The sequence below is a fragment of the Athene cunicularia genome, assembly GCF_003259725.1.
Source record: "Athene cunicularia isolate RWA chromosome 6 unlocalized genomic scaffold, athCun1 chr6_part1, whole genome shotgun sequence".
In the NCBI taxonomy this organism is placed as follows: domain Eukaryota; kingdom Metazoa; phylum Chordata; class Aves; order Strigiformes; family Strigidae; genus Athene; species Athene cunicularia.
In genome coordinates this window covers 12,242,716-12,269,348 of record NW_020799105.1, presented here as the reverse complement: position 1 = coordinate 12,269,348, position 26,633 = coordinate 12,242,716, and the positions used below count along the sequence as shown (strand labels likewise).

At 46.4% G+C, this 26,633-nt stretch overlaps 1 protein-coding gene across 1 annotated transcript; it reads left to right on the top strand.

Annotated features, from left to right (window-relative positions):
• The first annotated feature begins 1,871 nt into the window (after positions 1 to 1,871).
• ARL3 (ADP ribosylation factor like GTPase 3) lies at positions 1,872 to 22,528 on the top strand. Its single transcript, XM_026850989.1, has 6 exons — positions 1,872 to 1,895; positions 3,386 to 3,529; positions 4,668 to 4,784; positions 9,223 to 9,273; positions 11,239 to 11,424; positions 20,054 to 22,528. Exons 1-6 carry the CDS (start codon positions 1,887 to 1,889, stop codon positions 20,099 to 20,101), a joined length of 555 nt encoding a protein of 184 aa, XP_026706790.1. The 5' UTR covers positions 1,872 to 1,886; the 3' UTR covers positions 20,102 to 22,528.
• Positions 22,529 to 26,633: the final 4,105 nt, after the last annotated feature.

Genomic DNA, 26,633 nt, shown 5'->3' with positions numbered 1-26,633 from the left:
GCAGCAGGGATCTCAGCTGAGTTATTTTTTCCAGTCTACTAAGCTGTCAGGCAATGCTTTCTGTCTTCCTAGCCGGTGTGCTCATAAGACCAATTAAAAAAACCCATAATGTTAGAAATTCATCTGTGCATGGCTTTCCTTCATCTTAAATCTTCACTTACTAGAGGGAGAATGCTGGGTTCAAGTTTTAAATAATATTTACAAAATAGTAGCAATCATAGTAACCATTACTACTATTTGGCTCTTGATTTAAGTTGTGTATACAGACCATGCAACCTATGCTGGCAGCTACTGTAATAAAGTCCACTTCTCTATGTTGGCTTGCTTGTCTTCCAGCCTTTTAAATCAGCTTACTTTATACCTTAGAGAATACTTTTATTTCTATATATATCCTCTCTTCTATTGGCTACCCCAGATAATCCTGTGATCAGCCATGCAGCAGTGTCACTTGAGTAGAATATGGAACGATGCTGATCGTTTTCTCATAGGCTGTCATACTAGCCCAGAAATAGCATCCGTCTACAATGGGAGAAGCTCTATTAACATTTACAACTGTTCCTCTTCCCGACCCCTGAGAATTGCTCCGTGGTAGATAAGCAATACTTTGTAATACATTTCTTTGCGCTCAGTTATTTAGGAGTTGAATTCTGAAATATAAAGGCTCCTAATCCTGATCTGCTCTGGGATACACTGTTCTGCTCTTAGTGAGTGGTGCTGTGAATAGGATTAGCATTTCAACAGCTTCTTTTTTTAACTGTGAGCAATAAACTAAAATAATAGGGCCTGATTCAGAGCTCTCTGAAGTCGGCAGTAGCACTTTGGCTGGTATGTGTTGGCTTTGGGTCAGGCTCATAGAATGGGAAATTCAGTGTTTCCCTGAAAAGGAGGGAGAATGTGTGAATTTTAGAGTTCCTGCTCCTGTGGGGTCTGTCCACCCTGAGCTGAAACCCATGGATTTACAAGCCAACAAACACAACTGTAAATTTGACTGCAGGTGAAAAGAAAATGTGTTACTAGTCATGCAGTTAAAACTTGTGTTTTTTAATGATGTCAAGGGCAGTTAGGACATGCATGTAAACAAGCATTAGAGATATTTCTGTCACTGTTCCTTTTCTCTTCCCTCAGACATGTGGAAGTACAGACTGTCATGGGGGCAGAGCATGGCTTGGCCAGGGAGATGAGCGGTTGGGGTAGAAGGGCTTGCAGCAACTGCCTGCACTAAACACAGCCCTTCAAATTCATTAGCTACAGGCCCACGGGTGAGAACCAGCTGTGAGCATCTGGTCCTCAGGGCTCGGCACGTGATGTTACGGGCCTGTACGCTGACTAAAAGCAGTTTGGGGATTTACTGTGCCTGCACTGTACAGGCATGGCACCCTCTACCAAGCAGAGCCCCTTCCTCATTAACAGCTCTTGAGCCAGGTCTGGATTCTCAGTTTTTTACCAGCCTCTTTATGAAGTAGGTGATACCCTGAGCCTGCTTATTGGGCTGTAAGACTGCAGTTTTACTATTCCTTGCACGAGCTCTGAATTTCTGAACTTCAGCTTTCCACAGTGCTTTTAAAAAGCATAGTAACAGTGGCAGTCCTGCAACTTTCTACAAATATTTCAAACCCAGTTTTACTGTTTCTTCTCTTCTCCCTATTTCTTACACATCATGCCTGTGTTTTGAGCTGTGTCTGGTGATTAAATGGAAAACCAATAAATTATTTGCAAATCAGAAATGCTTAGGAGGTGCATTAAATCTCATGTGCATTTAAATCTCAGTGTGTTTTCATCCTGCATTATTGAAGACTTTGGCACTGTGACGTGTAGCACTGTGTCCTTTCCAAAACGCTCCCCACCTTGGAGCAGCGTAATGAGCAGTTGAAGGTGGCCGTTTCCAAATGGCTGAGGTGAGGCTCTCCAGGATTCAAAAGAAGGGCACTAGCACACATGGGGGATGCATTGCAGTCATGACAGTTGTACCACGTCCCACAGCTCCTTATCTTGAGTACAGGTTTCTGATTGCTGTGGTCTGGAGGGGATCAGGAGCAACCTTCATGGCTCAAATAGTCCTTGGCTCCCAGCAGGAATATTTAGAGGGTGTAGTTTCTCATAGCAACAAAGCACTTCATGACATTTAATTGATTCACCTTTGCAGGTCGACAAGAAGCATTGTCTCCATTTTGCAAATGGGAGAGCAAAAAAGCTTGAGAGATGGGCCCCCTGGGCCCAGGTTTGTGCTGATATTTGAACTTTGTTCCCAGCTCTGGGTCTTAGTGGGCTTCAACATAGGAACTGTCTGTGAGAGACCTAGCAGGACTCCTGAGGGCTCTGGAAAGGGCTGTAGGTGTATTCCTCACCTGGATTTGCTCAGGCAAATTAGTTGCAAGAGCATCTGTGTCCCCAGGCTGGGTCTCAGTGTGGTGTGAGCTGCTCAGGCTCCGAGGAGAGGTGTCTGACAAGCAGGGGGGTGCAGAGCAGCATGGCGACATGTCCAAGGACACCCAGGCAGTCATGGACTCAGCCTTCTCCTGTGCCCTTGGCTGCAACTGCCCCTCTCCTGTGGAGCTGGGCTGGGCAGTGAGAGGCGGGTGGAATTTGGATGATTTGCATCCCTTGGTTACATGCCAGGATCCAGAATATTTTTCCAGCCATTTTAGAGAGGTGCAGGTCTGTGAGCGGTGGCACTGACAAAAGCTTGGGTGTGCTGCTGTAACGTGCACAGTTGTAAATGAGCTGACCTGCATATTCTGTTTCCTAATCCTGAGTGATACTGTCAGCTCAGAGAGCTGAGCCTGGCTAATGACTGAAATCCACTGTGCTTTTCTTAGTGAGGATGTGTGGTGATCTGAGATAGTTGTTAAGTGCTACATCCTGAGAATCAGAACTGCACGTGCCCCATGGGTCCAGCATGTTTTAGACAGATAAACGGGGTTTGAGATGATCAGGGAGTTACTATGAAAAGAACTGATGTCAGGTACATAGTAACCTGCAGTTAACTAGGAGGGAGATTAAATTAATGGGTTTTCCCTCTGATAAAGATAATGAAGAGCTTGCAAGGACTTGGTCTGCAGCTCCTACACATGATATGCATAGTACTGTCTTCCTGGCACAGGGAATGCCAAACAGCTGTGTGACAAGAGCAATGCAGCCAATGGTGCACCCCACTGAGCGACATTTGTGCTGTCTGAGACCTTGTGGATACTCTCTGAGATGAAGGAAAATAGGAGTGAGGGGGACGAGTAGAAGAGGAAATGGGAACAGGGACTGCAGGAAGGGGTTCAAGGTGTCCTGGGATCCACTGCCATACAGAACCCACCTCACAGGAGGAGGACATGGCATGGCGTGGTGACAGTCATGGAGGGGGAAATAACAACTATGATCTCTCTTGTGGATTTAGGGTTTACTGTCAATCCTGCGTAAACTGAAAAGCACCCCAGACCAGGAGGTGAGAATCCTCCTCTTGGGACTGGATAATGCAGGCAAGACCACACTCCTGAAACAGCTGGCATCTGAGGACATCAGCCACATCACGCCAACACAGGTGAGGAAGGCCTTTCCCTGCCCATGGCGGTTCTTGTAGTCCCACCTGCCTTACTATACAAAGCACTCATGATTCAGCGGAGTATTTCAGTAAAAGGGGGAGCAACTGAAGCTTGGTGCACCATTAAGTTTGTGTGTTTTCTGCACAAGAACAGGGTCCCTGAAGGAGTCAGAGAGTACCAGGCCAGATCTGTCCGGTATTGTAAAAGTGGATGAGTGCTGTGGAGTTCTGCAGAAGGCTTTTGGGTCATGATAGGGTTGTATGGATGAGACTTTGTTCTTGTTGCCCTTGCCAAACAGGGGACATGTACAGGGAATGCTGCAGCAGGGGGCAAGCCCCTTGCATCTTTCACCTAGCCAGCTCCAAGGGTCATGTATATTCCAATACTCCCTTTCTGATGCCTCTGGTCCCCTTTCATTGAGCCTCAGGGTTGGGGAGAGAGTTGTCTCCCATCTGAAGCACTGCAGCATCACTCCTGTGTTGACCAGAGGAGGTTGCTAGAGAGCTATGGGAGATCCTTCCCCCCACCCTGTAGCTGCTTCCCAAAACTCCCAGCCCTGACACCCCAATTCCAAGCCCCAGTCCCCTGGGTGGTGTGGAAGTGTGTTGCCAGCCCATGCCACATCCTGTTTTTCTAATTGAATGCCCTTTCAATTGGTGCTCTAATTGATGAAATGGACCCTTCAGACGTGCAGCTGTTGCTCTTTTAAGGCCGGCATTAGCTGTGTCGTTTCGAATTGAGCTGAGACCTCTGGCTTCATGTTAGCTGGGGCTCTCTACTCAGCTTTCACGAGCTCAGTGTTGCTTCTCATAGCGTCCTTGTTTTTTCCTTATCTGCAGCTCTCCCACCTCTTCCTGCACCCACCCTGCTGAGCCCTCCCAGGGTACTAACTGCATCATGTGTCTCTAGCCATGACAGCATCAACCCATGACCCAAGAACACTGGCAAACTGATGGTTTGGCAGCTGTGTTCACTTTTGCCAGTACCTCTCCCACAGCCGATCCATCTTTGTGGCTGCCCAGCCCATGTCGCTACATATTGCAGGCATGGGATATATAAGGTGTTAATGTCTGCTCATGTATGTGATCCAGCCATTTGGGTTTATGCTCTATGTGGCTTTGTTTCTGCTCTCTTCAGGGTTTTAACATCAAAAGTGTACAGTCTCAAGGCTTCAAGCTGAACGTATGGGACATAGGTGGACAGAGGAAGATCAGGCCGTACTGGAGGAACTATTTTGAAAACACCGATATCCTTGTGAGTATTGGCTGTAGTTGAATGCTGTGTTCATGCATTGGCTTTCCGAGGTCTCAGCCAGAAATTCAGGAACAAGTAATGTAATGTCCCAGTCCTCAGCAACACCATTGCCATTGTAACAGAAGTTATTCTGAGTGAAATGGCAAGATTGGTTGGGTGCAGTAAGAAAACTACAGTGATATTTGGAGAAATCATTCAGTTGTATGTTTTTACTTTAATAGGATGGTGCTGGTTATAGCCAGTTCCTTTCCTCTCATCTCAGTCTCCTTCAAATGAAAGAACATTAATAACTTGTAGTTTGCCCATGTGTAGCTCCTTTCACTGGGGACTCTGGAGACCTGTCATGGGCATTAGTAACTTAAGCCTCATGTGTAGAGGTAGGTCAGTATGGTGCCTTTGTTTTCTGGTTGGGGAAACTGAGGCACACCAGAATTAAATGCTGTGTCTTGCATCAGATAGGAAACCTTTTGGCTGAGGGACACAGAGACCCCTTGTCTTTTCCTTTAGTCCTTTAAATCATAAGACTGTCCTTTAATGTTTTTGACATCTTAGGTGCAATTACCTTACAACTAGCCACAGATGACTACAGTTGTATTTACTGTGCAGGACCTTTTTGTTTCCATGTCAGAGTACATTATCCTGGGACCCTCCAAGTGCTGTCCTGATAGTTTCAAAGAGCACCTCTAACATGCAGCCATGTGTGCCAGGATGAAGTCAGGCTGGGGGCTCCAGACCTCTCCTTGCCCCAAGCACTGTTTCCTGTGGGAGCAGAGAAAAGGCAAGGTCTGCAGGGCTCCCATGGGAAAGCAGGAAGCTCTCAGAAAGATGCCCTTCCTCCCTCCTGTCACACACACAGACTCACTTGCACAGAAGGATTGGAGCAACTAGGAGTAGGACTTTCTGCTCCAAGGCTCATGTTGGGGTCCTGAAGGGTCTTGGCTGCACCTGCAGATTTAGACTGCATTGTCCAAATGAAGCTGTTATTTAAATGGGACTAATAAACCCTCAGCAATCTCTTGTGCAGACTCCCCTTTTTCAGCCTTAATTTGAAATCTGATGTTTGAGGGCAACCACCACAACAGTTTAACCTGGTTGATTGCTTTTTCAAAGAGTAGTGGTGAGATATCCTTAGGGGAAAGATCTGGGTTTGAGCAACTAGCAGGACACACTTCAGGTACTCCTCTGTGGCCATCGAGAAGGGGGACATGGCATGGCTGTGCAGTGATTGCGTCCATTGCATCCAAGCTCTACAGCTGTGGGTGGTGGGGAGGCAGTAGGTGTGCAGATCAAAGTCAACACTGCAAAGCAGCAGCTAGGGGATCCTTGCCTGCTATGGCAGGTGCTCAGGCTGCAGAGACTGCACAACCACAAAACAATATCTGGAAGACTCTGCTGGTAAAGGCAATGATCTATACTGGCCTGTGGGCTTCCACCCTTCCCAGTGTGTGCTACATAGGAGATGCAGAAATAAAGGTGAATTTGAAGACTGAAGGAGATGGAAGCAGTTGTTTTCCCTGCCTTCCTCTCACCCCAGTTAAAGCAACATACAGAGAAAACCCTTATTTTCATACAAGTAGGAAAACGGTAGATAGAAGCAGAATCAGTTTGGGGGAAGAAGCGGTGTGAACTCTGAAGGAGTAACTGAACATGGACCTGAGCTCCCCTGCCTACACTCCATGCTGACACCCAGTCCCAGACTGGGAGCTGTTGGCATGTTAGTGCAGTGCTTTGCTATGTCCATACACACCAAAACTGGGATCATGTATATGCTGATGACTCTGTCTTTTGCTAGCCCTCACGCTTGTTTTAGCCAGCAATTTTTACCCTCTGACAAACCTGGTGCAGGTTATGCATCTGTAGGTTGAGCCAACTTATCCCTCATATTTCTTCATCTAGTCCCACCACTTGCAATTTTTGCCCAACCCACTTACTCCAGGTTTTGTTTTGGCATGTTGCTCAAAGGAGGGACCCAACTCTATGGGAATTTCTTTCTCAAGCTCCATTCCTCCAATATGGTGTACTCAATGGCAGTTCAAACTGACAAATGGTGCTGCTGAGCACCACAGCCAGAAGCAGGCTCTTGTGTGGCCCTGGCCATAGAAGGAAGGTGGAGATGAGATACACTACAGTTCCCAGGACCCTCTGCTTCTGTCTTCTCCTAAACTGTATTGCACAAAGCAGAAAGAACCCTCTAAAGAGTATTAAAAAGCAGGAAGTGATTGCAAATTCATATCCATGCAGGTGCCTTTGAATGAGAGCTTGGTCTTGCATCACACACCTGTGATATTTGGAAGCTTAGCCCAGGCAAATAAGGTGTGGATATCTGGCTGATTGCATATTCAGACAGGCACCTGCAGCTATTTGGCACAGTGCTTTCTGGTTTGGAAGTAGGCACTCGGCACATACTTTACCTTCTCTGTGCTGTGCTTTTGTGGCTTTCGCCTCGAGCGCTGTTGTCTCTAATTCTCGTCTTGCAAAATAGCTCCCTAGCAAGGAATGGAGTGGTGCAGGAGAAAGCCTGGCTGGTTGGGACTCGGAGCTCTTCCTTGCCAGTTACAAAAGCACCGTACAATGGGAGGTGCTGCCTTTCAGTTGAGAAGTAGCACTCAACTATTGCGTTCATGTGTTGCTAAGCTTCCCCTAAGATGTCCCAAAGGAGGACAGATGACAGTCTAGTTTCACCCCAGAGCACAGCTGCCAGCCCTGCCACTTCTTTCTTTATTTTGGTCTGTGTTTCCTACCCCAAATGGGGTGGATGCTTGGGAGGGGTAGAGAGGACGGGCGTAGCTGATACAGTATTGGTGCACGTGCTTGGGATCACAGTGCAAGGAGAGGCCGTGTGTCACGGTGTGCCACAGGCCTTTCCCCATCACGTGGCACCACGTGCGTGCACTGCTGATGCATCCCCACGCAGCTGCGTCCAGCTCTGCTGCATGTCCCCCAGCCTCTGTCAGTGCACATCAGCCCGGCCCCAGGAGGACTGCAGACCCCAAGTGATCAGCAGAGAGGACTGCAAGGTTGCTGGGTTACCTCCTCAGGCCTGGCATACAGATTCTCCTGCTGTGTGTTTGGTCCCATTTCAAACAACTCCAACACTGGTCATTAAGGGAGTGCCTACAGTTTAATAGATATTACTGTTAGAGACCTTCCCTCCCTGTACTATTTGGCTGAAATTATCCTGGAAGCATGGAGTCTTATGCTGAGACTGCCTGCAAGGATGCCATTTATCTTGATGGCGGGGTGCTGTGCTCATCTATTCCCTGAAAACCAGGCTGACACTTGCTCCCTGTAAGCCACCAAAGAGCATGCAGATGACATGCTAGCAGCTTCAATCATCACTGATGAGGAATGGCAGGGACTGGAAGCAAAATATTCAGTGTTTGTCACCAGTCCTGTCCCTGTCTGCTGTCCCAGAGCCCTTCTCCTTCAAAAACCTTCCTGTACCAAGTAATGAAAAAGGGCTATCAGGCTATTCTTGCCTGAGTGTTATACTGAGGTTCCCCATTTCTTTAGATGTAGTTTGATACTTGTGTGCTCTGAACTGCAATAGCATTGCTAGCGGGAAGGAGGGTGGATGGACTTACAAATTATATATTTAGGGGGACCTTTGATTAGCCTTTTAGCCTGTGCAGACCTAGAGCTGCCTTCATTGAGAAGGCTCATCTGCATTTACATAAAGGAATCAGCACATGCCATGCTGCTTGGAGAGGGTGGAGATGCCCTCCCAAGGCAGGGGGCCTGTGGACCAAGGGGATCCACCCTTCTCCATACCAGGGGACAGGGTGCCTGGTTGGGACCTCCTTGTGGACTGTGCAGTGTGGTGCCCAGCCCTGAGAGGGTGGCAGGACTCTGCTGTCAGTCTTTGTGAGCCAGCTGCTCCCCGTCTTCTCCATCATCCTGGTGGACAAGCTGGCAGCGCTCCTCCCCAGGTTGCTCCAGGAGGTTGCAGTAGGATCGCCTGATGGAGAGGAACTCAGTGTCCCCAATATGAGTGCCATTGTGTGCCTTGGTGGCTTCCTGAGGAGGTGATGGCATGGCATTGCCACACCAGTGCAGTGTTGTACACTTTGCTAGGGTGAAAGACCATGTCTGCCCTCCTATGCCTGGCTTGTAAGCCAGTCATTTGAAAAGATACCAGGCAGTCTCCTGTTCTCTTCAGATTATTATCTGAATGCCATGGAGATGGTGAGAGCATCCCCAGTACTGCCCCTAGCTCCTTTCTGATTCTACCCACACGGCTGTTCACCCCCCCTAGCTTTAAAAGGGACGGTTCCTCTCCTTTCAGAGCGTTGTGAAGTTTTGTCAACATTTGCTATAAATAATACCAGGGATCTTTTTGCCCAAAGCATAATTATTAGGCTCAGCTCACTTAAGCACATGACACTTTGGAATAGTGTCTTCTGGGAAGAGTAATTTTTTCCTCTCATTTCTTTTTCAGATCTATGTCATTGACAGTGCAGATAGGAAGAGGTTTGAAGAAACGGGTCAGGTAAGTTACTTATGCCCAGCTTCCTTTGAAGTAATTTAGTGCTTCTGAGTGCCCCTTGCTCACAAAAGTTACGGAGATTATTTTGTTGTTTATGAGAGAAATTTGCATTTCAAGAGACTTGCCTTTCAACATCAATGCAGATTATTTTGGTAGATGTGAAACAAGAAAAATAGGTAGCCTAATTCTGTTTAAATAGAACGGTTTGCATTAAAGTTATACAATAATAGCAAATGGAGCCGAATACTGAAAGCAGAAACTTCTCTAAGTCCTTTAAACCTTGCCAAACCAAGACCCTGAGGAATCCTATTTTCTTATTTACAAAGTTGAAATGGAAATCATATTGACTTGATTGTCTTTTGGATGCAACTGAAAAAAAAACCTTAAGAACTTTGTAACTAGGACTGGCCAGAAAATAAGATTTCCGTTTTGCAAAGTTTTGAAGTTTTGTAACATTTTGTGTTTTAGGATGAAACAAAAATAGTACTTTTGAACTTTCTTTCATAAAATTCAGAAAGTGACAGTGTCCCAAAATAGCTAGCAACAGATTTACCCCCCAGACATGGGAGTTTTAGTTTAAAGCCCTCTGTTCTTGTCTGATTTGAAGGAGGCACTTGATCTTTTGCTTCTCAGGTATCATGGCCACACGCTAACAGCAGAACTGTTGGTTGTTCTAAGGGTGGGGATAACCTTTCCCCTCTTGAAGCTATTTTGTTTATATCAGTAATTAAATATTCATTGGGCAAAAGAGAGTGAGAAGAAGCAGAAGCTTAGGGCACTTGCCCGAGTCAGGCAGAGTCAGCCTGGACCCCTCATATTTTCGCAAGCACTTTTGGTTTCAATAAATCAGCCATGTCAGATGAAAGACCTATTTTGTTGAAAAATTCCCAGCCAACTCTGTTTATAACTCCATTCTCTCGTCCTGGTTTCCAAACTAAACATTGCTTTTGGGGGGATGGAGTCAGATTTCCACTGCAGTTTAGCATCTCCCCAACTGCACTCATTTAATCCAAAAGTTTCTAGTCAGTGGATGAAAGATGTTAGGACAGTATCTGAGAGCATGAGACCTTTCCAGCTAAATAAGGAGCCCACAAAAATCTCCTGTACTCATCTATCTGTAATGCCAGAAGTCCCTACAGTTTCAAGTTCTGCTGGGTTTGTCATATGTTCACATAGGGAAGTGACTTGAGACTGCTTGTTTCACATGAGGCCATTGCACAACCCTAGACATGAAGTATTTAAGCCATCGTTGATCCACTGCAGATTCAGATTTGACCTATTAAAAGAATCTCTTTGAGTCACCCAGTTTTCAATGAACAAACCCATTTCTCAAGATGCCACCCAATGTGTTGTGTGCATATGGAGCCAAAATCCAGCTAGTAAAGCTGATGTAGCTTGTCTTCAGCTAGCCAATGCCTTCAAAAGCATCCACACTTTCTTGGGGGAGAGAGATTCCATTTCGGTGGGGTGGGGTATGTGGTGTTGGTGGTGGAAGGTCCTCTCCCACTCAAATTGCAGTGTATAAAAAACTTGAAACGCATTATTAGCAAAGATATCAGGGCTGGTGTCAATGGCTGCTCAGGTACAAATGGCAGTCAGGCAATAACTAAAGACAGATTCCTCATACTGCCAATTTACATGTTTTTTTGCTGTTTCATCAGTTTTGGTCTCTTGGGAGCAGGGAATGGTAAAACACAGAGTTGTAGCCTTTAAGGCAACTGCTAATTTCAGACCAAGATGAAGATTTTTGTAACCTGTAATTGGAAGAAATAGCTTTTGAACCTTGGGCAGAGATGATTGTATACATTTTTGCTCTCTTATAATAAGATCTAGGTTTCACTGGAACATACTCTTCTAGCATTTGCCCTAAATATATTTCTAATTAGAGACAACCACTGGTGGTTGAAGGTTTTCTTCCCTTCCCTCTCTCTGTCTTCCCCCCACCTCACTCCCTTGTAAATGATACAGGAGCTGGCTGAGCTTTTGGATGAAGAAAAGCTTAGTGGAGTCCCAGTGCTCATATTCGCTAACAAGCAGGATTTGCTGACGGCTGCCCCTGCTTCGGAGATTGCTGAGGGACTGAACCTACACACAATCCGGGACAGAGTCTGGCAGATCCAGTCTTGTTCAGCTCTTTCAGGAGAGGGAGTACAGGTGAGGCTCTGGAGAAGGCTTGCTGTGCCAGCAGGCCATCTGTAAGAGATTGTTTTCTGTTGATCTGCAGGGTGGGGCTGGACCGGCTGCCTCATGAAGGAGGGTCAGTGCAGCCAAACCCTTGCATCACAGAATATGGGGGGCGCGTGTCTCATCTCCTGTGCAAAGGGAAGGGTTATCTGTGGGTCCTTGGGATTTCTCCATCCCTGGGAAAGGGGAGAGTTATTGCCTCCACACCCAGGACCCCTTGGCTGTGCCAAATGAAGACACTGATTTATGCTAAAGAGACTGCTGTCAGGTTAATCATTTTCACAAAACAAACCGTCTTTTACTATTAATCCCTTTGACTTTACAAGTGTGCACTTTAGAAATCTGATTTACCTTTGTTACTAATGTCGTTTGGCATTTGACTCAACCTAGGCACCAGAGAGAAACCATTCAATCTTTCTGATCCAAAGAAACACAGGAGTTGCATGTGGGGCAAGGCCCCATGTAATGGCAGCATGTGGGGCAGCAAAAACCCACTGGGGGGGCTGAGCTGTGTTCCTGTGCTGAACTGTAATAGCTGTGTCTTGGACTCCTGTGCTCTAGCCAGTTCCTGCAGTACAGTACCTCTTTGTAATGTAAATGGAACCTAGGTTTGTTTATTTCACTCAGGCTTTCCTGAATTAATGAAATATTTGCAGTGCTCGAAATCTGAGCAGTCAGGAGTACTTCCTTCACTGATATTTAAAGAAAGAGAATGGTGAAGGCATTTATCTTCACTGCAATTTCAGTAAAACCTTATTTGCAGATGATAGAGAGCTGTTCAGGATAGTCAGATTTCAAGCTGAGAATGAAGAGTTGCAGAAGAAGCCTGCAATACTGAGTGGGCAGTAAAGTGGCAGATGAAATCCAGTGTTGACAAGTGCAAAATAATGCACACGAGGAACAACAGTCCTAACCGTACACATATGATGATGGACTCAAAATTAGCTGCCATTACTCAGAAGCAGATCGTTGGGAACAGCAGCTTAGTGCTCATCAAAGACCAGAGAGGAAAATCAAATGCTAGAGAGTTATCTGAAAGCAAACAAGAAACATCCCAGGAAACATTTATTTTGTAGCAGAATAAAGGCATGGTGGGCCCATACCTTGAACATGACATTTATTTATGCCTCTGCCCTATCTAAAAAGATCTAGTAGTAGTAGAATCATAGACTCCAACAAAAAAATTAAGTTGAAGGGACTTCAGGAGATCTTTAGACCAACCTCATGTTTAAAGCAGGGATAACTGTCAGTATAGAGGAGGTTGCTGAGGGCCTTGTCCAATCATGTGATAATTATCTCCAGGCACGGAGATTCCACAGTGTCTTTAGGTAACCTTTCCTAGCACTTAACTATCCATCAGAAAAAATATTGTCCATGTATCTGCTCAGAACTAGGAGAGATTTGAGAATACTTTGTTGAAAATGATCAGTAGCACAGAGTGGCATCTGTACACAGGGATAATAAAGAAATTAGGACTTGAAACTTGGAAGAGAGAGGACAGAGTGGGAACACCTTCAGGATTTATAAAATAAGGTAGAAAAATGTCAGATAGACTATATGCTGTTTTTCACGTTGCTAAAGGAAGTGCATTACTAATGAAATAATCAGACAGCAGCTTAAAAGAGATAAAAATAAGTGCTTATTTGTAAGTAGTGTAATTAAATTGTGGGTCTCATTGTCACAGGATGTTGTGGAGACCAAAGGTTATCAGTCATTTAAGAAAAATACTAAGAATTTCTGAAGAAGGAATCCACAGGCAAGCACTGACCACTAAGATCCAGAGGCAGCTTTTGAATGAGGAAAGGCTTGGGTCGTGGATGGGAGGGAAGAACAGTGCAAGGAAGACCCTGTTCCTACATGTTCTTTCCCTTGGCATCCAGAAAAGGTATTCTGGCCTGGATGAACCATTGGTCGGACCCAGTACAACAGTTCCTCTGATTTAAAATTCCTAACCTGATGTTTAGACCAAAACGTAGTAGATGGTGTCCTCCAAAGGGCCTTTGTTTAGTTAGCCGAGATACAAATTCAGCTATGTTGCAGCTGTGAAGCCTGTGAAAGTCTTCAACTCTGATCTTTATTTTGAAGTGGTGATGATAGAGGGAAATGCATTCCACAATGGCAGTGTATATTCATGTCCAAAGAAATGTGATCAAGAAAGTGGGGCTGCAGTTCACAGGATTGCAGGCAGGCATAGGTCACCTTCTTCCCTCATCTCGGCTCTCCTCTAGTTTATGGAAGTCCAAATGAGCTCTCCAGCTGCAAATGGGCAGTAAAGTAAGTGTCAGATGAAATTCAAGGATGCGTATTGGAAGCGGAAGAACTAAATGATAGAAAGTGGCACTTTCTGTTCATGAGCTTTGAAAAGCTAAACTCTGGGCTCTCTGGAGTGGGCTTGCACACTTCTTCATTGATAGCACCTTCTTACTGTGCTTTCTTTTTGAAGTACAGTGCATCCCTATACATTTAATAGAGGAAAAATGTGCAGCCCAATACCCTCTACTGGGGAAATGAAATCTGCTGCTGCATTCACTTCCAGAAAGCAGAAGGCAAGAGCTAAAGAAAAGTATTTGTGGGCCTATAAATTTTGTTCATCGTGCTTATCTAGACAAATTAATTTAGATGCAGGGCAGATAACATCCTGCTTTGTTGTCCACAGTCTCACTGCCCTAAATACTGCAGCTTATGCCATAAATGATTATTGCTGAAAGGTCAGAGAAGTCACATTCTCTCTACAGCTTATAGAAAGAACCCATACATTTCTCTTCTGCCATAACTCCAGCCCTGTCAAATCAGACAGCAAGAATGTCAAGCTCTCCCTTTCCTTGGAAATTCACTGAACAAAATGGTTTGGGAGATGGCTTTTAAACTAAATCTGGATCAGCCCTGGGAGAATCAGCATTGTCAGTCCTCGGACTCTAAGGAGAGGTCAACATGCTCAAAATTTAGGAGAATCAAAGAACTTGTTTAAAGAGTGAGATTAAGAAAGATGTTTTTGAGGATCATGGTACACAATATATCTACCAGTGGCTCAGAACAGGAGCTCTCTATATGTAGTTAAATCTCAGGTCACTGCTTTAAGGATTTCTTTGAGAAATGACAACGACTGACAGCAAAATAAATGAAGACGTGGAAGCATCAGGTATTCAGAATGAAAGCCAAGGAGCGAGCACGCTAACCGCCGCTGCTGATGGAATACATTAGCTAGAGTAAAATTGGAGACATTGCTGACAGATTTTGCAGGGAAGAGTGGTGGCATATCTAGTACTGAGTACATGCAAGAACAGAGTTCATAGGGGAAGATTTCTCTGATAGCTTGAAGGAAGAGCAATGAGCAAAGATAAATAATGCCAATACATGAAGGAGAAATAGTTTGAAGGTCATTTAATTAGTTTAGCTGCTAGTACCATGGTGTATAGAATTGGGTAGTTAAGACTGGGGATTTCAAGGTTAATGAGATTAGATTATGGTTAATAGAATGATATAAATTTAGAGAATTTAACTATTAACTTGAAATGGGTTATTTAATAAAACTGTTAATTAAGGAGGGAATCCATATTGTCATCTTCTCTTTTAAAATTAACCGTTGGGGACTTCAGAAAAGGAGCCCAGCAATGTCCTGGGCAGGCTCAGAAGAAAGGTGACTGGGTTAACTGGAAACCTAATATAGTATCCTCTGGATGCCAGCTGGTAGCCCCAGTTATGCCAGCTGAAGACTTCATTACCTCCTGACTGTAACCGTGGGCAGCACTTGTCTTGTGAATCAGGCTTCATGGTGCCATTGAAGGAGGAGTGGCATCCCTCATGCTTAGAGACTTTTTCAAGCAAAATATCTGCTTGGGTCTGCTAGTTAGGAAAGCAGGAAAGCCTTTGCTGCCCACCACAGCCATTTAGGCTCTGTCTCTGGAGCAGACTCTTCCACCATTTTACACCGAGACCCTTGCACAGGGTACAGCAAGCAAGGGAGGCGATCGCCAGTGTCAATAGAGAAACATAAGGGAACTGTTGCCTCACAATGGCTCCCTGGTGCCACGTAGGCTCTCTGAGGGTTGTGTTTTGTGACCAGATCTCCAGTTGTAGTCCGTGGCGTGCAAAGGCTATGTACATTCCACCCTGGCCAGCCAGGGTGGGGTGAAAGCAGGCAGGACTCCTCCGCTTTGCAGCCTGTTCTCTTGCTGGAGGTGTTATTTAGGGGCTAGGGTGTGTATTAAACATGACTCAAGGCTTTGGACCAGTCCATGCTCAGCAGCTTGTTTCTTGTCTGAATCAAGAGTCTCTCCGATCAAGGCAGCAGGAGCTCAGCCTGCCCTGAGGAATCATCCTCCAGAATGATGCTGCAGCATATTGTGTCCAGAGTCTCCCAAGCATAATGGCCCCCTGGAGACCATTAAAAGCCAGTAGAACTGAGAGTAGCCACTAAACTCCTCTAATTTATGCCAGAGCTGGTCTGACCCAAAGGACTGTGGGAAGGGTTGAGCCGCCTTCTTCTCCCTGGCTATTTCAACCCCGTTGAGAACGAAGCCCAAGACCTAAGTTATGCTGATGCTGCGATTCAGCACTTTCAAAAGGGCAAGATTCAGAACAGGACCCCCCGGCAATGTTGTATCCTCAGAGCTAGGTTTTGTCTTAAAGATGTCTTAGCCAGGGCAGGCTAGATGAGGATCTTCCCCATCTTAACAAGGTTCTGGGGCTACTTGTAAATGTGATTTAAAACCAATTTTGATGACTGCAGCTCTCCTGGGGCAGGCATTGGAGGAAAAGCAACCATGTTTCCAGATTACAGGGCAAAGTCTTGTGATTTTTAAGCAGGGAGTCTACAGTGCTGCATCAGGGATACAAGGTCTCAGAGGACAGAAGAAAAGCTTGCACCCAGGCAAAAAACAATGGATAATGTACTTGTGGGAGCCTGTAAAAGCCAGCCTGTACGATGACTGGAGGTGCAAAGAAATGACAGATAATGAAGGCACAGTCCTAGCTGTGCAGAGAGAGAAGAAAGTGACAGTTAAAATAACGTATACCAAAAATGCTAGAGATGGAGAATTTTGCACTTGCCTGACCCAATTTGTTATGGCAGAGAGAAGATTACATGAAAGGATTAAGCTTTGCTGTCCTTAAGGTCACATTAGGGGTCACAAGTTTGTGGCCTTGCCTGATTCCTGGCTTGCAGGGGAGCAGAAATCGAGAGGCTTTTTGTGGGGTGGAAAGGACTTGTTCACTGTGCTTGAAGTCAGATTATTTCACTCTCATAACCACAAAGATGATAATGCAGAGAATAAGCAAGCAGTGGGCTAATCTCAAGCAGGACTTATTTATTTCTCCTGGGGAAGGGTCTACCAGTCCTTTCCCAAAGGGCATTAGAGTACAACTCCCTTGGCACAATAGCAGATGTGACTGCAGCAAGGCGGGGTTGTGCCGAGCAGCATTTCTCTGCAAGGAGCATTATCCTCTTCCCTGGAGTTCTGTCTCTTTGCTTTGGTAAAGTTTACTAGCTGCTTGTTAAGGAGCTAAGAGAGGCAAAGCTGAAAGATCTGAAATCTTTCCCTGGCTAAGTTTTCCCAGGGTCGACTTGAGGCTGGAATACTAATATTGTATCCGTCTCCATCCTCAGAGTACCTGCCAATGTCTCTGTGTCTCAACAAAGCAGCCCAAGGACATCTATCAAGATCTAAATGTTACTGTAGGGATTGTACTTTCTGCACAGAACCATCTTTTAAGCATGCAGATATAGGGACAGAGTGTGTAGGGACAAAGGATGACAACAGTTGACTCCTTGTGGACTTGACTCTTTCAAGCACCGTTTCCTCCTTCCTGCGTGCTTTCCCCATAGCAGCTCTTTGTGTTTGTAGCAGCTTCTCTGGATTTCTCTCTCTTACCAACCCTCCATCCTGCTTCAAACCTTAGGTAGAAAAACTGCAAATGTACCTTTTAGTTTCTTTTGCTTTCCACCACATTTGCTATTCCTCAAAGCATTTGGGGACACTGCAGAACACACGCCCCCTGAGAAAGTTGCACCAGAAGCTATGGATGTAGCTGCAGTGTGACTGAAGATGAGGAAAGTGTCTTACACATACCTCTTTGATACAACACACGTAGAGCTGAGCATGTTCATTTTGCCTTTATCACTGTCAGGCAGGGAGATATTTACAATTAAATGTGATTTTTTCCTGTCAATTAACTCATGCCAGAAGAGAGTTTTAAAAATCTATTCCTGCTTTAAAAGTTCAGTGACCTACTTACGTATTTCAAGCCTGTTTGGAGTTCACCTTTCCTCTTGCATTTTGCTATGTCATTCTTTCGCCCTCGTTATATGCTTGATGCAGCCAGGCTCCCAGCCATGGTAAATCCCATCATAAACTCTGCTTTATGACCCTCGCCGTGCTGGTGCTGAAACGGTCTGTCTTTCCCCTTCTCGAGCTCCCGAATGGCAGCAGGCAGAGTTTTAATCACCGTGAATTCAGGTTGTGGTCAGATTAGGTAGAAGATAGGATGCGTGTTTGTTGTTTTTCAGTGATGTATTGTTTCTGGGATTACTGTGCTGAATAGCAGAGGGTGTCAGCTGATATTTATTACTTTAAGCTGTCTCAGCTGTTCTGGTTCAGCAAATAAACCTACATTCAAAATGAATGAGGAGCTCTGCTTGCCTTGTATGCCATGATGTGTGCAAATGTGATTATTGCTTCCGAGGCAGGGGAAGCTGAAATCATTGTGGGAGCATTTTTAGTTATTTATTTATTTTTACTCTTTGCAGGCAATCATGCAGATTTCTAAAGCACACAATCAAGCCAAAGGCTTGACACCTCTCCTCCTAGCCCCATTGTTAAGCCCTGGCATTCCTCATGCTGGGAATCGCTGGCTCCCTCTCTCTCTAAAGTGATAAGCTTTAAACCACACTATTGATTGCTTAAGGCATTACATGTTTTACACCTAGGTTATCAGTGTTATTGAAAGGGGAAGACACAAAGCTACTGGGCCTTAAAATGAATCTACCTCTCGTTTTTTCCCATTTGCTCTGAGGATTTCAGACAATTTGTTTTACACTGATCTCTGCTGTGGAGATAAATAAATGAAACTGGAGACATCAACCCTCCCCAAGGTTAGAGTTAGAAGTGTTATTAGTGTAGGGCCTCATGTGCACCCCAGCACAAGCTGGGCTCTCTTATTCTTTATTTAACGCAGCAACAAAGGGCTGATTTCAGAAGTTGCTGCTCCCCTTCAGATAAGAAGTGTCACATAGTGCAGCTATCAAGGTGAATTGGTATTTTCAAGTGAGAACCTCTCTGCTTCTGATTAAGCCCTGAGGACTCCCTCTCTTCTCTCTTAACTCTTTAGCTTCCCTCTGACGGCCACCACCTTCGTGGCTGAGGGGCAACAGGGAGCCATGGGGGTGAGTCTTGGTTCACCCCAAGGGCATGCTGTGCTGTGCCTCCGGCTGGCTGTCCTTGGGGCAGTTGAGGTCCTTGGCAGCCTTTTGGCAGTTTGGGGACAAGGGCATAGGAAGCCAGTGACACTGCTACCATGGGGCTAACAGCAATGCTGGCCCAAAGGCTTTGGTCTTTTTTAGGGCCTAACTATCATTTTAATGATCCAAAAATGACCATTGAACATAACAGAGTGAAATCCCCCTTCCAGAACCCCAAGGTGACATTTGCCCAGTTTCCAAGCACAAAGATGTGTCACGCTCCTCTCATCCCCAAAACCCTACGTGCCCTCTTTCTGCCCTGGGCCTCCATGCTGGCAGACATACTTCATAGGCAGGGTAGAGGTAACAGATTTGGTGGGTCACAAATATGAGGAGATTGTGCCATTTGCGCTCCCTTGTGCACATCTCACAACAGATAAGTGACAGCAGCAGATAAAATGTAGCTTTGCCCTTCAATAGCCTATCCCATTCTGGGATCTCAGGCAATAAACTCACAACTTGGGTATTCACAGCACAACTGTTACCATCTTGCTTGCAGTGGTCAGAGATGTCATGCACACGCTTTTATGGAAATACTCTAAAGAGTATATCAGCCTTTTAAAATGTGACTACATCCATTCTCACTGAACCTTTGTGGGACCCCTGAGGGCCCATTTTCTGTGGGGGCCCTGAGGAACAGGGAGTAGGGTCCAGATCCAGTTACTGCAGTGGCTTTCATGGATCTGGATTTCAAGGCTTGCAGCTGAGCAGAGAATTAGAGCCATTATTCTTAACAGGGAGCTGACTGTATAACAAACAGCTCCTTAAAATCTATGGTCTCAAAGATAAGATGACTTGCCCGAGGTTACACAAATCATCTGTAGTTGAACCTGGAACTGAGCCTTCATCTGCCACTGATGTACCTTGACTGCAAAATGATCCTTCCTCAAAGGACCTACACATAGCAACATGATGAGAAAATGATACTTTTTATGGTCAGATGAAAGATTTAATAACCTCTGTGTGACGACATCTACTGAGCAATGAAGCGCTTGGTTTTTTACCCATGGCATTTTTGGGCACAGAGGGCAGGCAGGGGGTAGATGAGGAGGCACAACATGGTGCTTGCAGAATGGTGGTTGGGTGGGATTAGGGGATTCCTTTTCCTTTGGCTTGACTAACATTACCTTTCTCTGTCTGAAGGACGGCATGAATTGGGTGTGCAAAAATGTCAATGCTAAGAAGAAATAAAGCGTTCTGAGCTGCATGGAAATGGAGGAGCGGTGGGAGCAGAATTCTAGCCTGAAAACACTAATTTGCTGCTTTCTGACCAAATGTTTTTCCATCTGTGCACAGCTACAGCTGTTAAAAGAAAAAAAAAAAAAAAAAAAAAAAAAAAAAAAAAAAGAGAGAGAAAAAAAAGGGAACAACATCGGTTAAAACCTACTGCTGGATTTGGAACTTGACCTGCTCTTTAGTATCGTTTTTTATCCCAATAAAGGAATTGTGTATTTCCTCCCTATGTATAAATAGTATTAAATGTCTGATTAGCAAGCAAGTTTGTAACCAGAAGCAGGACTGTGATTCAGTCTGGAGCAGAGGGAGTGGTGAGTTACTGTAGTTACTTAGATGCATCATAGGGCCTGCCCTATACCTGCGGGTTCGCAGTTGCTGAGGACACGCTCAGGTGTCAGTCACAGCTTCCCCTCCGTGACAGATAAAATGCGGTTGTGTTACCAGTTGTGGGTAGTTTCTTAAAATAAAGCTGCTAAGGAGTCATTTGTGTAATGAGGGTAGAAGACTTCCACATATTCCTATAGCCATAAAAGAGGAGTTTGATCATAGCGAGGCACTGTTGCATTGCGACACCGCTGTAGAAGGGAGAGACGGGTTATATGTGTATAATTGAAGCTCTTTACAGTTGGAATAATGCAGGATGAGCGTGCCTAGGGCTTTTCTCGCAGCTGAAGGAGAATTTAGCCCAGCATTTCACCTTGAGCCAGCAAAAATGTGGTTCCTGTGTTCAGTAAATTCCATATATGAGATTAGTCTTGATGTTGAACAATCCCTGTTGATTTTCCCTTGATGTTAAGGCAACTCCGCAGCAAAATGCAATTAAGTCCATGATTACTTTCTAGAATGAGATACCAGGTCCCAGGTTTCCTTTTTGAAATGTGCAAAATATATTCTCCTACCTCCCTTCCTCAGCAGGCCTTGCCTAGCCCTCTGAGGGCCTTGGGGACTGCCCTGTGGCGGGCTGGCTGCCCAGGGTCTGGGGTCCCCCCAGCCCAGAGCTGGCTGTGGGTTGCCCTGGTGAAGAGTGAGGAGCCTGATAAACAGCAGATGGGAAGCGTTCTTTAAAATGAGGATTCATTCTTCCCTGAACTGGCCTTCCTCTAAAAGGATGCAGTTGCTGAAATAGGAAAGAGAATTGTTTTCCACCTCCTCATCCCTGATTCAAACCTAGCTCCAGCTGATAGTGAGCAGGAGTCATTAGCACGCCAAAGCAGCCATGTCCTGCATGAAGTGAGCTTGGTGACTCCTGGGCCAGCTTCTAATGCACAGATGGTAAAATAATCCCCCTGCCCTGCTTGCCAGCTTTGTTTGCTGCCTGCCTGTGAAAGGCCAGAGAATGACTAGGGACTGCATTACCCCTTCCACCTCTTGGAGACGGACCGGCGGCAGTATGGGAAGAGCTTCATGTACTAAAGCATGTGGCTTTACCACGCGTCAGCGAGTTGACTCATGGACCCAGGCGGACGGCTGACACCCCTGGAGCTCCCAGCTCTTCGCTCCTCCCTTCCCCTGGACGTCCCCACCTCACAGCTGAAACATCTGCACTGTACGTGAAGCAGCCCCTGGCTGCCTACGTGTTGCAGCCCAGCAGATTAAAATCATCTGGGGCTGATTCTGGGTCCCCCCATACATCGGGACGTACAGTAGCAGTTCAGGGGTTGATCTGCATGTAGTTCAGCTGTCTTTCTGTGGCTGGGGGCAGAGGGACAGCTGGGATAGCAACTGCTTCAGCAATCCAACTTTAATCTGCCTGCGTCGGTGAGTCAGCACCCTCTGAGTGCATCTGTCTCCATCACGGAGGCAGGACATGCATGCCATAGTAGTACAGCCTTGCTTTAAAAACCAGACAACTGGAGAGAGGGGGAAGAGCAGCCTCAAGTGAGCTGTTAAGCAATCGCTAATGACACGAAGTGACACAGCCCCAGCTTTGCATGGATTGAGTAAGGAGTCATAAGATGAGGAGAGATGTTCAGTAACTCCCCAGCTGCAGTGGCTTATCAGGAACCCTAGGAATGTGAGCACTGCATGTTCCTGGGCCAGCCCAAGGAGGAGAAATGCATGCCAGCAGTTCCTTGCAATTAATGCATTTGACTGATGCAAGGACTGTAAAGAATTGCAGCCCTTTCTTGTAGGCACAGTTTGCGCTGGCTGAGTGGCAGAGATTTGTGACATACTCCCTAGCTTTGGATTTGCCTGCACTGCATGCCAGATGCAGTGTGAAATGCTTGGGTACCCCTCCTCTGGTCCTGTCAGGACAGAAAGCCCCCTTAGGGGCTCAGGCATTGATCCTTCTCACTTGCAAGGGAGTCGAGTTGGAGCTTCCCTACTGGCTCCCTACTTTTCTACCAGTGGCACGCTTACCCTGTGACACCCTACCTGTGCCACAGTTAGCTTTCTGGATCCAGAAGGCAGCCAAGAGGGTAATTTGGGGTTTTTTAGGCTCACATTGGTTAAACTTGGAAATGTGTGTAAGATAAATATAGTCATTTTCCTATAGCTCCAGTTTGGAAGGAAAAATTGCCTTACTGAACTCAGGATCCAGAAGTGTTTGCTGGCTCATTCATTATGTTTGCATGTAGCTATGCATATTGGTTGTGTGCATTCGTACCAGCCAGAGCTTCACCTGTATGTAATGCAGTAGATTAATTTGGTTTACCTGCACCAGATAGTAAGAGAGGAAGACTGATAGAGTGAGCTGTGCTGGGAGGATGGAAGTGGAGAGTTAAAATGACCATGACTTAAGTAAATCACCCTGCAGTGATGGCTGTAAATGCTCTTTGTATTGTAAAAAACATCTCTCTGTGCATGACCTGGTGAAAATGTAAAAGGATTTGAGGTTCTGTTCACTTGCCGCTCTTTATCTGAATGCATTTACATCCGCTATACCTTCTGCTCCTCCCTCGGCAGCACCTGGCTAAATACCACCTGTAAAACTGGCTGGGGCCAGCCAAAAACACCTGCCACCGTTCAGCAAAACCCCTGCCCCTCTCCCAGCCCTTCAGCTCCTGTTTGCTTTATGGTAATTGCATACGCAAGGCTTTGTCCTTCCAACTCTGTGTGCTTTGCCCTCCTTTAAGTGAGATTCAGGGGAAGCAAACCGGCTCATTGGTATGGGTGGAGCTCTGCCACACGTTGCATCAATTCATAGATTTTTAAAGCCAGAAGGGACCGTTATGTTCCTCTCTCCTGACCTCCCGCATAACACAGCCCATTAAACGCCACCCCGCCGGCACGGTGACTCGCGGTTGAATTAGAGCACTTCTGGTAGGAAGACACCCGGCCTTGATTTAAAGGCTGGGAGTGACAGACAGATCCACCCCAGGCTTCGAGAAGTTTGTCGCTGGGGTTAATTCCCCTCCCACGGGGAGTTTGTCTTGCTTCACTTTCACATCATTAAATCTGGTTTTACCTTTGAGATAGATGAAAGACGCCTCTCCTGCTCCTTTGCGTTCTCTGGAGGGGAGAGATGATGGAGAAGTTAAATTCTTCAAGGGCACATCAGAAAACGTGAGTCCAAACCCCTGCTCTGACCACAAGTGCTGGGCCTGGGGGTTTGTGTCCTCCTCTGGCTGCAGCCACGTCCCCCCACTGCAGCTCACATGGAGAAAGTCGCTTCTTGCCCTTGGACAATGCTCGCCAAAGCCTCATGCAACCTTCTTCCATTTTGCCCCCTACCAATGCTGCTTCTCGCACGTGAATGACTTTTTTTTTTCCTCTCTGTTGAAAATATAACTGAGCACCAGACCTATTTTATTAAGTGTACTGGGAGATCAGCCCACTCAAACTCGCCCCCTGCCCCACAGGGCTCTTCCTTTCTTCTGCAAAAGCAAAAGGTGGCGGCTGTTGCATTCCCTGGGCTGGCTGGGTCCACACAAGCTCTTTCTTTTATGTTCCCTTTTTGACTTTCACCAAAAAGGGGCATTTGCAATATCTGATCATGTTGTTACTCAGTGTATAATATAGATGTCTTTGTCAAAAAAAAAAAAAAAAAAAAAAAAAAAAAAAATTTAGTAGAAAGACAACTCGTGTTTGGGGGTGATCCTTTCTCTTCGACATGCTCATGTTCCCAGCAGTCAGCTGAGGACTGCCCCTTCCCGAGAGCTGCCACTCAGTCTGCGAAGCTGCTCTCCCACTGCTCCCAATGGTTGCTGGTGCTAGAAATGGTCAAAACTGTTGGAAGAAGCCTTTTCCCTCTGGATTTTCACTTCTCCAGAACTATCAGAAAAGCCAGCCAGCAAGAAAGGCAAACTTTGGGAGGACCTTCTTGTTTGAAAAATCATTTCATAGGTTAAAAAAAAAGCGTGTCATGAAACACATTCCCCACTGACCTGGCAGGAAGAGGGAAGGGGAAAAAGAAAAGCAGCAAATGATTTGGGTTTGGTGCAGTGAAGTGGGTTTTGGAGGGGGTTTTGAGGGAAGGAAGCTAATTCTGGGGTTGTTTCTTTCCAACTAATTTGACTCATTACTGTTCCTGCAACACGGGACCGTGCCAAAAAGCGGGAGACTGTCAGAGCTCTTTAAAGCATCAGCTCCCTCCCTGCATGGCCAGAATGCCTGGAAGGCTGTCAGAGCTGCTGGAAAAAAAACATTATAGATGGTCACACTTAATTTCTTTTCTCTTTTTTTAAAGGCACGCTTTATACTGAGTCCTGGTATTTTTTCAGCAAAGTAGGAAATAGTTTTTCATCTTGTTTGCCTAATGGATTGGATGTGAAAAATATTTCTCTGGCAACTGAACACCCTGAGAGTTGTTTGACTTGTCACGACATTATGTATCGGCCCCTGCGGCCCCCTGCCCCTGAAGCCGCCGCGCTTCCACTCTCCTGTTGCTGTTTACGGTGGGACACACTGTAATTTATGGCGAGGCTGTGTGTGACCTTGCATGTGTCTGCTCGAGCGACCCGCAGCTCCCTTCCCCGCACAAGCCCCGCTTTACATTCATATGATTAATTTAGTGCTCCCAAAAGGACAAGGAACCACGTGGATTGGATGTGGGGAGGGGAAAAAAAGAAAATAATAATAATCCAGGGCCTAAAGGAGAAATACACACTGAGATTTTTGTTCCTTTTTGACCAGTATTTCCCTGTTGTTTACGGCCTCGCACCGCCAGATGACTGCTTTTATCAGCGCAGAGACATCGTCTGCGCCCACGGAGCCAGAGGTTTCAGCCTTCGCCTTCTCGGCACGCGGCGGCGGGTCAGCCGGACCGGTGGCCACGGCTGCGCTCCAGCCGCACTGCCCACCCACCCGGGCACCCACCCAGGCGCTGCACTGAACCTTTTTAAATTTTCTTTTATTTTGTTTAAGTGGAAACAAGCTCACACCGCAGCCTTGTGATTGGCTCTTGGCTAAATTGCAGCTTCAGGCTCAGTTGGCTGAATTTGGGCTTGCTGGATTTTTTATTGCAATCTGTTCACTTATTTCCCTTCCCAGTACCGATTGGAAGCAAAACTCCTGTAAAGCTGCAGTCAGGCTGCGCCCATGCTGGGGGACGCCGGCAAAGGCTTGCTGGGAACAGCACAGGGTGTGTGTGGGGGGTGCCCCCTCCACATTTCCTATTTAGCTGGCTGACCAAGATGGATATCTGTATCCTTTTTAATGGGAAAAGGCAAAATAAATAAATAAAATCTCGTTCAGGAGAGGAAAGGTTGGATGGAGCTGTTCTGCTTGCAACGTGCCGTGACCGCACGGCTGCGAGCTGCAGCCCTACGGGCAGCACGGCCGGGCAGCCAAACACAGCCCCAAATAAATAATCCTGCAAGGAAGGGAAGCTGTCAGGTAGGTTAGGCCCCAAGTCTGAGCTGCATTAGGAGCTGGCAGGAGCGCCCTGCAAATAAATCATCTGGATGAGAGGTATTTTTAAATAGAAGTTGTCCTTCCTGCTTGGCTTTGCAACCTTTATTTTGTGCTACCAACGGGAGCTGAAGCCTGCATGCTTTAGTGCTTTTCTGGCTGATGGAGGGGAACCGGCAGAGCCAAGGGGGACGCTGCTGGGGACAGTGGGTCCCCCAGACAGACCATCACCTGTGGGCTGGGGACACTGTGTGGTCCCCAGCCAGTGACAGCTGGGTTCTGACCGGCCAGGCAAAGCCCAGCGTCTTAGGGTGGCCAAGCCAGCTGTCCTGCCCCAGCTCCATCACCCTCCCTGATGTCAGACAGGAGGATTTATATGTATTTTGAGTTCATTTTTATAGCCAGCACCTGTGAGGCCAGTGTCAGGCAGGGATAATTGAGGGGGCCACGCCGCGGGGGACTGGGATGGTGGCGTTGGGCACAGAGAGCTAGTCTGGGGGAATGGGGAAACTGAGGCACGGCATCCCCTCTGCACCTGGGAGCGGTGCTTGGGTCTGGGACCAGGCAGAGGGCTGGGATAGTGGCTTGTGGCCACTTTTGGAGCTGGGGCAGGAGCCATAGCTCTCACAGCCCTGTGGGGGGACACGCTGAATCGGGTGCTTTCAGCGCGGCACAGCTGGTGCGGGCTGCAGGG